Below are 12,156 nucleotides of genomic sequence, written 5' to 3' on the forward strand. Positions count from 1 at the left end.
CTCCGGCAGCGTGACGGTGCTCCGGAGGTTGGTGATGATCTTGTCTCAGCAGGGCTCCGCCCGAGCTCCGCAGAAACACGATCTAGAGGAAAAACTATGGAGGTATGTGGTCGGGCAGCCGTGAGAAAGTCGTCTCAAATCTGCCCTAAAAGCCCCATATATATAGGAGGAGGGAGGGGGACCTTGCCTTGGGGTCCAAGGGATCCCCAAGGGGTCGGCCGAGCCAGGGGGGAGGACTCTCCCCCCCCAAACCGAGTCCTACTTGGTTTGGTGGGAGGGAGTCCTTCCCCTTTCCCACTTCTTCCTTTTTTTTTCCTTTCCTTTTGATTTTTTCTTTCTTGGCGCATAGGGGATTGGTGGGCTGGTGTGACCCCCCAAATGCCTATGGGCTTCCCCGGAGTGGGTTGCCCCCCTCCGGTGAACTCCCGGAACCCATTCGTCATTCCCGGTACATTCCCGGTAACTCCGAAATTTTTTCCGGTAATCAAATGAGGTCATCCTATATATCAATCTTCGTTTCCGGACCATTCCGGAAACCCTCGTGACGTCTGTGATTTCATCCGGGACTCCGAACAACATTCGGTAACCAACCATATAACTCAAATACGCATAAAACAACGTCGAACCTTAAGTGTGCAGACCCTGCGGGTTCGAGAACTATGCAGACATGACCCGAGAGACTCCTCGGTCAATATCCAACAGCGGGACCTGGATGCCCATATTGGATCCTACATATTCTACGAAGATCTTATCGTTTGAACCTTAGTGCCAAGGATTCGTATAATCCCGTATGTCATTCCCTTTGTCCTTCGGTATGTTACTTGCCCGAGATTCGATCGTCAGTATCCGTATACCTATTTCAATCTCGTTTACCGGCAAGTCTCTTTACTCGTTCCGTAATACAAGATCCCGCAACTTACACTAAGTTACATTGCTTGCAAGGCTTGTGTGTGATGTTGTATTACCGAGTGGGCCCCGAGATACCTCTCCGTCACACGGAGTGACAAATCCCAGTCTTGATTCATACTAACTCAACTAACACCTTCGGAGATACCTGTAGAGCATCTTTATAGTCACCCAGTTACGTTGCGACGTTTGATACACACAAAGCATTCCTCCGGTGTTAGTGAGTTATATGATCTCATGGTCATAGGAATAAATACTTGACACGCAGAAAACAGTAGCAACAAAATGACACAATCAACATGCTACGTCTATTAGTTTGGGTCTAGTCCATCACGTGATTCTCCTAATGACGTGATCCAGTTATCAAGCAACAACACCTTGTTCATAATCAGAAGACACTGACTATCTTTGATCAACTGGCTAGCCAACTAGAGGCTTGCTAGGGATGGTGTTTTGTCTATGTATCCACACATGTAAATGAGTCTTCATTCAATACAATTATAGCATGGATAATAAACGATTATCTTGATACAGGAATTATAATAATAACTATATTTATTATTGCTTCTAGGGCATAATTCCAACAAATGCTTCTTTGACTCAAAGGAATTTTATAGGATTTTGAAAGGATTAAAATCCGAAATTTTTCTTGCATTGGTCTTTTGATTCACAGGATTGAATTCCATAAAAAAATAATATAAATCTTTTGTACTGCGATTTTATATGAAATTTAACATCCACTCCAACCTCTTTTCACATTTTTTTTGTTTTTCTCTATGACATCTTCAAACACTCTTTGCATTTTTTATAAGATTCAAATGGACATGGTACTTCAATCCTATACTTTTTTATTTTCGTGTTTTTAAAATCCTACTAATCATAGAGGGCCTAAAATGAGTAATCCCCACTTAGGAATTAGGTTGATATGAGGACACGCCTTTGTTTTTTTATGCCTCGTTGTATTTTTACTTTCGAGAAAAAAGTTTAATTTATCCATCGAACATCAACCTCATGGCATTACAAAGAACAAGAGAAATAACTAAAATTACATTCAAGTACATAGACGATCTAGCAACGACTACAACCATTTGAGCGTGTCGAAGACGCATGACCGTCATCGCCCCTTCCTCATCAAAGCCAGACAATCATTGTCGTTGTAGACAGAGAAGTCGTCATATGCTAAGGCCCCGTGAGACTTGCTAGCCCTGGGCAAACTTCGATAAAGGAGAAGCTCGAGTTTGAAGGGGTTGAACTTTATGTTGAAGCACCCTCGTTGATGCAAAAGTCCACCCGAGCTTGGAGGGTCTCGACTTCCTCCTTGTTCCCCAAGCGAGGTTCTTGGATGTTGAGGACTGCAATCGTTCCAAGGGCCCGACCGAGTAGGAACGGACTCCCTCCGAGTTCTCCAATGATATGTATGGACTGTCTCAATGAATTTGTCGGGCAGTCATTTGACCCATGGATCTTGCTGACCATGACCTCTTCACACTCCGTAAACTGGCCTTCATTGGCATGTGGGTTGAGGCAAAACAACTTGAGCTAGAGCTCAAAATGGGGCTTGATGCATAGGAAGGCCTTATGGAAGATGATGTGGAGGATGGAGTGGTGGAAATGAAGTGTCATAAAAATACAGACGGCCCTGAAGGAAGGATTGGATTGTAAATCCCAGACCTCAGATGACACTGCAGTCTTTGAACTTTGAAATACCCTTACTACAATTATTTTATATATATATATATATATATATATATATATATATATATATATATATATATATATATATGCAGGTGTATATAAACATTTGCATTTATACTGTATTCAAAAAAAAAAATGCTCTGCCGATTCACCATCCACTAGTGTGCCTCACGCATCTGCTCATTCCGCGGAGCGCCTGGGCTGTTGGAGTCGCAATTCACAGATACGGCCCAACCCCCAAAACGCCGCACCGCATTAATCTTCGACTGGGCCGGGTTGGGTCGGTGGTCGGTCCAGGACACACTCACCAATCTTCTCGATCCTTTGTCTCAAAAAAAAAAAAAAAACCAATCTTCTCGATCGACGGCTCGCCGGCGGCGATGGCGTCGCGGAAGCTCCTCTTCGGCCTCACAGCAGCAAGGCGAGCCAGTCCTCGCGCGTCAGTACGCCTCTCGGTCTCTCCCCTCCTGGAAGCCTCCACTTCCGCCTCCCACGCCGCCGCCCCCGTGACGAAGCCGTCAGGTGGATCGCCGTGGGCGCTGCTCTTCTCCCCTAGGGCCTTCTCGTCGAAGCCGCCGGCGCAACAGTCCGCTGGAGATGTGCCCGCCCCATCCGCGGTGGACCACAAGTTTGTTTCTCCTCCTTTAATCCCCTTGTTGGGTTCGTATCTTCAGTATCTGCGTTTGTATGGTTTCTGCTTTGTACCAGTATAGCTAGCTGGTCGGGATGACTAACGCAATACACATTTTTATCAAATGTTTCGATAAATTTGACCATCATTAAAATCAGTCCGGCAGATTATTAATCCTTTTTTATTTAGGGTATCCATAGCGAGATCAAGAATTGCTCTTTAAAAGTTTTATTGCATAAATCAGTACTATTATTTACTTTTCCTTTATAGCCATGAGATTAGAAAAAAAAGGGAGAATGGTGAAAAAGAGGAACTGACAGGGAACTGGAGGAGGCTGTGAGTCAATTAGATGCTCTATATATGTACAAACTATATATGTGTATCATGCATACGAAATAACCTTACCTCTAAATTTATTACAGACTCTATGCCAAGAAACATAAAGTGGTCGGATCCTTCCCCGGACCCTGCGCAAGCGGGAGCTACGTGCACCGGGCTGCCCTTTTTGTTTCTTGTGATTTTGTGCCATTGCCTCCTGCACTGCAGTGAACCCATAAAACAGATTCTCGAAGGCTCAACACTATATATTTCATCATTACAGTTAGAAGAGTGGAATGTACATGAAAATGGTGTAATATGATAAGCTGTGCTAAAAAAAATTGAAAAATCCCTTGTTCTTAGTGATTCATATATATGCTTTGCGGTGCTGCATTGGATGACCAAATACCGCATCTGTTTACATGGAACAGGTTGATAATGCCAGAGGATAAGTTCCATAAACTAGCAGATGATACAATACATGATTTGCTTGAAAAACTTGAGGTAATGGATTCTCTTGATAAGTCTTTCATATCTTCGTACTTCACTGGAAACTCCACCAAGGAATATGTCAGTTCATCCTTTATTTGGCTAACACTTTTCTGTGTGCCTGTTTCAGGAATATGGTGATTCTCAGCAGATGGATGGCTTCGACATAGATTATGGGGTTAGTTATAATGAAATATCATGCACTCATGTTAGTTTCACTATTTTGAACTGTTTTTGTGCATTGGATCACTGATGTTGTTTTCTTCATTTCCCTGAAATTTAAGAATCAAGTTCTAACATTGAGGCTAGGCGATTTGGGGACCTATGTTGTAAACAAGCAAACACCAAACAGACAAATCTGGCTATCTTCGCCTGTGAGGTATGGCTGTCTTATCTTATTTGCTGGCCATTTGATGCTTGTATTAAGTACCTGAATGTGAGCATATGATTATCTTATTTACCATTCAGTATTTCCTTACTTTGAAGTTTACTTACTATTATGTTACACTGATACTTCTGTAGGATAGTTTACTGGCGTCAGCACCTTTTAGATTTAAGGAGTGATACTTATACCGTATGGCTTTGTGCTTGATTTCTTCAAAAGATGCCACTCATAAAAAATCATGCTTACATATCCAAGTGTTTGCTTAAATTTAACTGTCTATTACCCATAAGCTCTTCAATCTTGATCTGTTACGAGTTGATTCCTATCTGAAAGGGATGTCCTATATCATGTCTGCAGCGGGCCTGCTAGGTTTGACTGGGATGCAGCAACAGACGGTTGGGTTTATAGGCGGACTGGAGTAAATCTCATGCGACTTCTAGAGAAGGAGATCGGTGAGCTCTGTGGAACTCCAGTAGACCTTTCGTAAAGGGAGAGGAGAATGTCACGTAGTTAAGTTCGATGGGGCATACAACATTTCGTCGAAGTAAACGAGATGACATCTTTCAATGTGTTGATCCTGCCAAGTAGACCAAAAGAATTGTTGTGCTGCACATTTTTGCACCATATGCTCTTACGTGTTGCCTAATAAGTTGTCTGCCGGCTATCGATAGCAGGACATAGGCCTCTGATACGCCACATTATAATCAACCGTACGTTTTCATGCAGTGATCTATGTTTTGTAAGCCTGCTGTCCAGAAATTGTATGTTGGTATTTCCTAGTATGATCAGCCAGACTATTAGTATGTTTCAGTAGGAGGGAATGCAGAAACGCTGGATCTATGTATCAGTGTCAATCAGTATATTCTATTTGTATGCAAGTAACAAGAACCAGATTACATCATCAGCATTCAAACATCCTATAAGACTCTTGCTCCATGAGCTCGGGGCTGAGTCTGACCATGAGAATGCAGAACTCCGTCTGATCCAGGGCGCCGTCCCCGTCCATGTCCCCCTCCCTCATCATCTCCTGGAGCTCGTCGTCCCGGAGCTCGCCGAGCCCCAGCCTGGCCGCGTTCCTCTTGAGGCTCTGGAAGGTGATCCTGCCGGCCCTGGGGTCCATGAGCAGCTGGAACCCCTTGCAGAGCTCCTCGATCAGCCCCTCCACGCCGAGCTTCCTCGCCATCGACGGCAGGAAGTCGTCGAACTGCACCGAGGAGCCCATGCCACGCCCGGTCCACGTCGAGGGCGAAGAAGAACGGGGGATCAAGAACAGCCGGCCCGGCTTGCAATGCAACAGTGGAGAATGGGGAATGAGAATGAGAGGAGAATGGTGGGTGGGTGCTTAAATAAGGGGGTGGCGAGTGGTGATGGGGGAGGAAGGAGTCCATGAGCTTCTTGGAAGGAAGCTGCAGCCGCCCCATGGATGCCAACCAAAGTACAGGCAATTGCAGGCGTCGCAGCTAAGCTAGGCAGCTATTTTTAGGAGGTTGCTGCGTCCGGCCGTTTTCGCTTGGTTTCTGCGAAGTAGCCAGCACGTTGTAGGGAAGGAGGCTTTGCTTCTCCCGTACCGGATTGCTTGCAGGGGTCTCATCTCATGTGATGTGTGCCTCCTTTAATTTGCAGTACGTTTTCTCTATGGGTCGTTAAGGAAATGGGCAGAGTCAGGTCAATGTGTGTGGCTGATCATAACTATAAGCTGAAGTGATGTCGAGGAAGGTGACGTATTTTGTTTCCGATTTGTTTAGCTGTTCGACGGACGGCATTTTGACGTGGTCATCTTAAGTATAAGTCGCAGGAAATTTCCTTTCCGTTGATATGTGCTCGAGTCCTACGCGCTAACGCCGTCGCTCGTCAGTTGTGATCACACTTGATGGTTTGCGATGAAGATTAAAGAGAGTTTTACTGGCCTGGGTTTCGGATTCCGGTATGTTTTGATGCAGTACCGACTCCTTCTTGGTGGAGCTATAGTAGGTGACAGAAAGTAACGTAGACATGGGAGGAACCATGCATGTGAATTCAATAAAGATATAAGAAAACCCATTTCGAAAACGAAAAGATATAAGAAAAGGGTAAAAAAAAAAGGTCCTGAGACGACCAAAGCACATACTCGGAGAATAGTAGAGACACATAAAGCAGAGGAACCTAGACTAGACAAAGAAGGACACAACAACGATCAACAGAACACGGCTAAATATTCTCCAACCGGAAGCTTAAATCCTCCTTCAACTGATTCACTGCCTGGATGGTTGAAGTAAGGGCATCGGCAACCCGCAATCTCTTTTTCATCCATTCGCGAATAAGGGGGAAAGGAACAGCCCGTGGACACGGATGCGGAGGGCCGCCATTCAACGCTGTTCGCATACAATTCATACACTTTATGAATCAAGCAAACAAAATTTATGCAAACACGCGCGGATTTCATGCAAAACCAGACGACATCCATGTAGACACGGCAGATTTTTATTAAATTTTGAACATTTAGAACAAAAATTCAGTTCCGACCCCACCCTAAACCTATCCTACCGCAGTGTCTGGTGTCCCCCTTGTCGTCCTCCATCCGCCATCTTCATAAGCACCGGCAATGAGATCGATGAAGTGAAGTTACGGTCTTTCGCAAGAAAGAGTAGATCACGGAAGACGGACAATGTTAATTATGAGTAGCACACTTAATTGTCACTTGTCAAATTGTCGTCGACAATGTTCACAATTGCAAAAGAGATACCATTTAGGAGATCATCTTCTCCTCAATGCCAACTTGTTTCGAATCCTACATCGAGTCTAGCATACCGCTGTAAAACCTCAGCAAACAAGATTTCTATGCTTAGCACTTGTTCGACCTCACCAACCCCACATGAAGTTAGATGTACAAACTTGTAGTCTTTGATCCCAGCGAATGCCTCTCTCAAGCTGATCCACACCAAGGCAGTCAATCAGCGACGAAACATGATGGTCTTTGTTTTCGAGAATCCGACATGAGAAACAGCTCTTAATACATGGTCCTTCACGTTCAGAAATCTGCTCCGCACATTTGTATTCGATCTTGAACCACTAATCACATGGATACCTTGATTTTCGAAGGAAAGTTTTGCTTTCCACAAACTAGCACCAGCAAAAGCTCAGCTGTGCCAATGAATAACATCCCTGAAGCTCCGCTGACTGTACATACATATACTCCCCCAGTTTCTTTTTACTCCGCATATAAGATTTCAAGTCAAACTTTGTAAACTTTGACCAACTTTATATTGAGGAGTATTAACATCTATAATACTAAAGATATACACTATGAAATTTAATTCCATGATACATCTAATGACATTGATTTGGTATTGTGAATGGATAACTTTTCTTATAAACTTGGTCAAAGTCTATGTAGTTTGACTTAAGGCAAACCTTATATGCGGAGTAAAAAGAAATGGAGGGATGCTATTGTCCACTGCCCGACTCACTTTATCCATCCATCTCTCAAAACCACCGAACCCAAGGCTTCACCAAATCTGACCATGCAAGCATACTTCCTAATCCATATATACTTGGATCACACTTTTGTGACACATAGGATCATTACTGCTAGGCTATTATCCATTCCTCCCAAGTCTCAACAGAGAATACTAGAATATCTAATCAGTCTATCAACTATTTTATGGCAAAATCATCATTCCAGACATGGATGTTGCTGGTTTTGCAAACGCTATGACATGGCATGAACTGATTCTCTAAGGCATAAATGTTCAGCATATCAACTTGTACGACTGTAACCTGAAGAATCAGGCTCTGTTGAATTGATAGGTGTGTTCTCACATGTCAATATGTCACCCTGCACACGAACGATGTCCAGTGCTGCTTTTGTGTTCATCTTGCTACTCTGCTGGTGCTCCATGTAGTCCCTGTACCTGATTCCACGGAATTTCATTCCCTGGGGGTCATTCCGTGCCAACTCTAGGACTGGCTCAACGACGGCATCTAGGCACGGCCCGACCAGGCTAACAAACGACATCCTTGTATCCCCACCATGGACCAGTGCGCGGTGGAGCACGGCCTTGTACCTTCCATTGCTCACAATCTGCACCCACATGTATAGGGCATGCATGTCTATCATTTAGAGAAAGTACAAGTAACAAGAGTTTCTGTTTTCATAACTTTTTATGGTCAAGTTAAGAACACTGTAAAGTATTCATATACCTCCAACTGATCGCCAGTCATAATGAACAGTGAGCCTGGAAGGGGCTTTGCGACAAGCCACTGGCCGTTGTGCTTGACTTGGAGACCATCCACGCCATTTTGGAAGAGCAGAGTGAGAAGGCCGTGGTCAGAGTGGGCTGAAATTCCCATAACCCCATCCGAGCCAGCATATGGCGGGTAATTGTTCCCGACAAGGATCTGGAAGCAGGACTCAAGGTTTAGGGCTTCAGAAATGCGGCCACTGTCAAGTCCCAGGCTCTTGGAGACCGCCTTCACAAGCTCTAGCAACAGCTGCCTCGTTCGAGTAGAGTACTCCACAGCAATATCTCTAACAATGACAGTGTAGTCAATATAGCTTTTGCACCAACATACAAACAATAATGTGAAAGTAAATTTGGTGTTAATTAGCAGCTTGTGCTACCTCAGCTTTGCAGGCTTTGCAGGGCAGTGGAACTCAGGGTGAGCAATCATCTTCACATAGTCCCTCCGACATATGGCATCGTCAACGTCAGAGTAGAAGAGACCTGTTCCAATACGTATAGGATCCTTTGGGCCAGCAGCAATGTATTCTGCCTTTTCCTCCCTCGGTAAGCTGTATAGTTCCTTACACGCCTCCATCACTGCTTCTTGGAGAGCCACAGGCACCCCATGGTTAATCACCTTCATGAGAGATCAGAAAAAAGCTATTAATGGGACCTCTAGCAAATTGTTTCCTAGTACTTCCCCCATCCAGGTTTATTAGACCCCTTTACATTTTGGATCAAATTTTGACAATAAATATAACTAACAAAATATATGCTTTATGTAGCAAAATAATACCGTTGGAATTTTCTTTCAAATATAAATCCAATGATACGATTTATATTATATACTCCCTCCGTCCGAAAATATCTGTTATAGGAACTGATGTATCTAGATGTATTTTAGTTTTAGATACATCCATTTTTATCCATTTATGTGAAAAGTAATTCCGGACGGAGGGGGTAACTTATATTTTGCTAATCAAAATGGTCAAAAATTGACACAAAATATGAGCGGGGGTAATAATAAGGAAGCATGTAACATCGGGGCAATAATCGAATATTCTGGTGTTCTTAGGTGGTAGTGTCGTACCATGAAGAAGCCCCAGTCTTCGCAGGCATGGCCGAGCTCGCGTGTCGCCTGAGATCGTTGCTCGGCGTTGCCGTTGAGGAGGACGCCGAGGTCGACGACGGGGATGCCGTCCGCACCGCATGCTCCAGCACAGTCACCGTTATCCCCCTTTGGATTGGTAGGGCAATGGCGATGAGACAGCGTCGACATGTTGTGTAGCGGGGAAAAGGGGAGGGTTCCAGACGACCTGCCGCGAGGTCCAGGTGGATGGCATGTGTTCCCCTCCGTCCACGACAAAGACAGTCGTACACGACCCGACGGGGCGGCGCCTAGGAATCCGGCGACGAGGAAGAGAGGCCCGCCGCCGGAGGCGAGGGCCGCGCGCGGGGCGCTGCCGCCGCCGACCGCGGCGTGGACGGCGACGAGCTCGACGAGGGAACCCGGAGGAATGGAGCAGGCAGAAGCGAACGGCGAGCGCGGCGCAAACGGGCGGCAGGGTCGTCAGATCGAGCAGATTTTGAGGAAGCGAGGAAGTGAAGGGGAATTTTGCCAGGAGCGAAGAGCCCGCTTGCTTCTCAAAATAAAACCTGCTTGGTTAAAAAGTAAAAACTGTTCGGTTTGGAGCAGGCCTGGCTAGGGTTAAAAACGAGTCGAGTTCCAAAGAGTTGATCTATGCTCAGCTCAACTCATACTAAAATTAATTTTGAAAAAACCCATACTAAAATTTAAGTGAGCTTAAAATATATGAAGCTCAGCTTATAATGATTCGAGTCTATCTCGAGCTAATTTCGAACTAAATAAAATGATTTTAAAATTTATTTTATGTTAAATTTTAAAGTAAGATAAAAAACAAAATAAAAATCATTATAAAATTTAATTTACGAGATTGCTATTTTCCTATCGTTCGGAGTTTAGGAACAGATCCGCACTCTTGATCCCTCCCGTGCATGCATGTACTCCCTCCGTTCCTAAATATAAGTCTTTCTAGATGTTTCACTAATGGACTACATACGGATGTATATAGACATATTTTATAGAGTATAGATTCACTCATTTTGCTCCGTATGTAGACACTTAGTGAAATATCTTAAAAGACTTATATTTAGGTGAAGTCTATATACGGGCAAAATGAGTGAATCTACACTTTAAAGTATGTCTATATACATCCGTATGTAGTCCACTAATGAAACATTTTAAAGACTTATATTTAGAAACGGAGGGAGTAGGTCATAAATGGCTACTCACATATGCATGAAGATTATGGATAGCTAATCATATATGCATGCAGGTTAACCGCATATTGTGCACGATTCGTGCATGCATGCAACTAAATGACAAAGTATGACGTCAGTAAAAGATTCATTTCATGACAAAGTATGACGTTAGTAAAAGATTCATTTCATTTCGGAACTTTAAAATGTTTTGTACTCCCTCCATCACAGTATATTGGGCGTATCTCACAGGGCTCTCGGACCTAGATGTTTTTCTATTGATAGAAAAAAATCGAGACAACGAGCTGTAAAAGCGTCTAATTAATCACAAAACTGACGCATTAGTAACCCCCGTCCACTAACCAAGTGACTTCCTCGCATGCATTGGTGGAGACGGTTTTTAAAACACCCCAATTAATACGCTAATTAATGTCATGCGCCTTATTTCTTTTTAATTGTGAAAAATTATCGTTTTGGAGATACGCCCAATATACTGTGATGGAGGGAGTAGGTCAAACCGCTGATCCTATTGGAAAACTGTTTTCATATTAAAAATTCATTGCGACGAGATCTTTAAAACTAGATCCCATGTTCGTATGTTTTGATGATTCTTTTCACATCAAAAGTTATCACGTCTCGACTACATAAACTATCATGCCTATAGTACATAACTTATCAAGGTGTTTTACACTTAAGTTACCGGATGTCGTGGGTATAAGCCTGACAGTAGATGTGTAGGGTACGAAAGGATGGGCAGAGCCTTAGCTACGGCGAGGTTGTATGACTTCAGGCCCCTCAACGGTGGAGGTAATAGCCCTACGTCTCAGTGCTCTTGGGAGCTTGTTGTCGAGTGGAATAAGGATTACAGTGAATTGCTAACCCCTACACCAGTGGGGAAGGGTGGCTTATATAGAGTGCACTGCCCTTCACAACGGTTTGGTACACAGGGGTGGAGTAGTGGCGAATAAATGCCTACGTTACAGGTAACGTCTGTCTTAAATGCTAATAAAGGCACATGGAAACGTACGACCGTTTCCCTCCAGGAGGGTTACGATGCACATAGTGGAATCCAGTCGGTTAGTTTGATACACTCCGAATGCTCATCTCCGACTGAATGATGGAGGATTCGTCACCGACTGGATGATGGGAAGTCCTTAATTCAGTCGGAACTGACTAAGGGCCTTATCCCTTATGAAGGGTAGTCCTTGGGTAGGACTTATAGGGCAAGCCTATGACCCTACCCTAGGACT

The 12,156-nt window shown here is 44.1% G+C and overlaps 3 protein-coding genes across 4 annotated transcripts; 1 reads left to right on the forward strand and 2 right to left on the reverse strand.

The window, feature by feature from the left end:
- Positions 1-2,892: 2,892 nt before the first annotated feature.
- Positions 2,893-5,167, forward strand: LOC123444578 (frataxin, mitochondrial). Its single transcript, XM_045121353.1, has 5 exons — positions 2,893-3,229; positions 3,982-4,054; positions 4,170-4,217; positions 4,324-4,418; positions 4,782-5,167. The coding sequence occupies exons 1-5, from the start codon at positions 2,982-2,984 to the stop codon at positions 4,909-4,911; spliced, it is 594 nt and encodes a 197-aa protein (XP_044977288.1). The 5' UTR covers positions 2,893-2,981; the 3' UTR covers positions 4,912-5,167.
- Positions 5,168-5,206: 39 nt separating this feature from the next.
- Positions 5,207-5,788, reverse strand: LOC123444579 (calcium-binding protein PBP1-like). Its single transcript, XM_045121354.1, has one exon. The coding sequence runs from the start codon at positions 5,644-5,646 to the stop codon at positions 5,326-5,328; it is 321 nt and encodes a 106-aa protein (XP_044977289.1). The 5' UTR covers positions 5,647-5,788; the 3' UTR covers positions 5,207-5,325.
- Positions 5,789-7,075: 1,287 nt separating this feature from the next.
- LOC123444580 (2-oxoglutarate-dependent dioxygenase 19-like) lies at positions 7,076-10,278 on the reverse strand. 2 transcript variants are annotated; one of them, XM_045121356.1, is made up of 5 exons: positions 9,943-10,278; positions 9,717-9,863; positions 9,025-9,263; positions 8,604-8,931; positions 7,076-8,484 (listed from the first exon to the last, which is right to left on the reverse strand). In XM_045121356.1, the coding sequence occupies exons 1-5, from the start codon at positions 9,967-9,969 to the stop codon at positions 8,161-8,163; spliced, it is 1,065 nt and encodes a 354-aa protein (XP_044977291.1). In that variant the 5' UTR covers positions 9,970-10,278; the 3' UTR covers positions 7,076-8,160. The 2 variants fall into 2 exon arrangements, with proteins under 2 accessions (XP_044977291.1, XP_044977290.1); XM_045121355.1 differs by having other exon boundaries at positions 9,717-10,278.
- Between the last annotated feature and the right edge of the window lie 1,878 nt (positions 10,279-12,156).

This window comes from Hordeum vulgare, chromosome 3H (assembly GCF_904849725.1).
Source record: "Hordeum vulgare subsp. vulgare chromosome 3H, MorexV3_pseudomolecules_assembly, whole genome shotgun sequence".
Classification (NCBI taxonomy): domain Eukaryota; kingdom Viridiplantae; phylum Streptophyta; class Magnoliopsida; order Poales; family Poaceae; genus Hordeum; species Hordeum vulgare.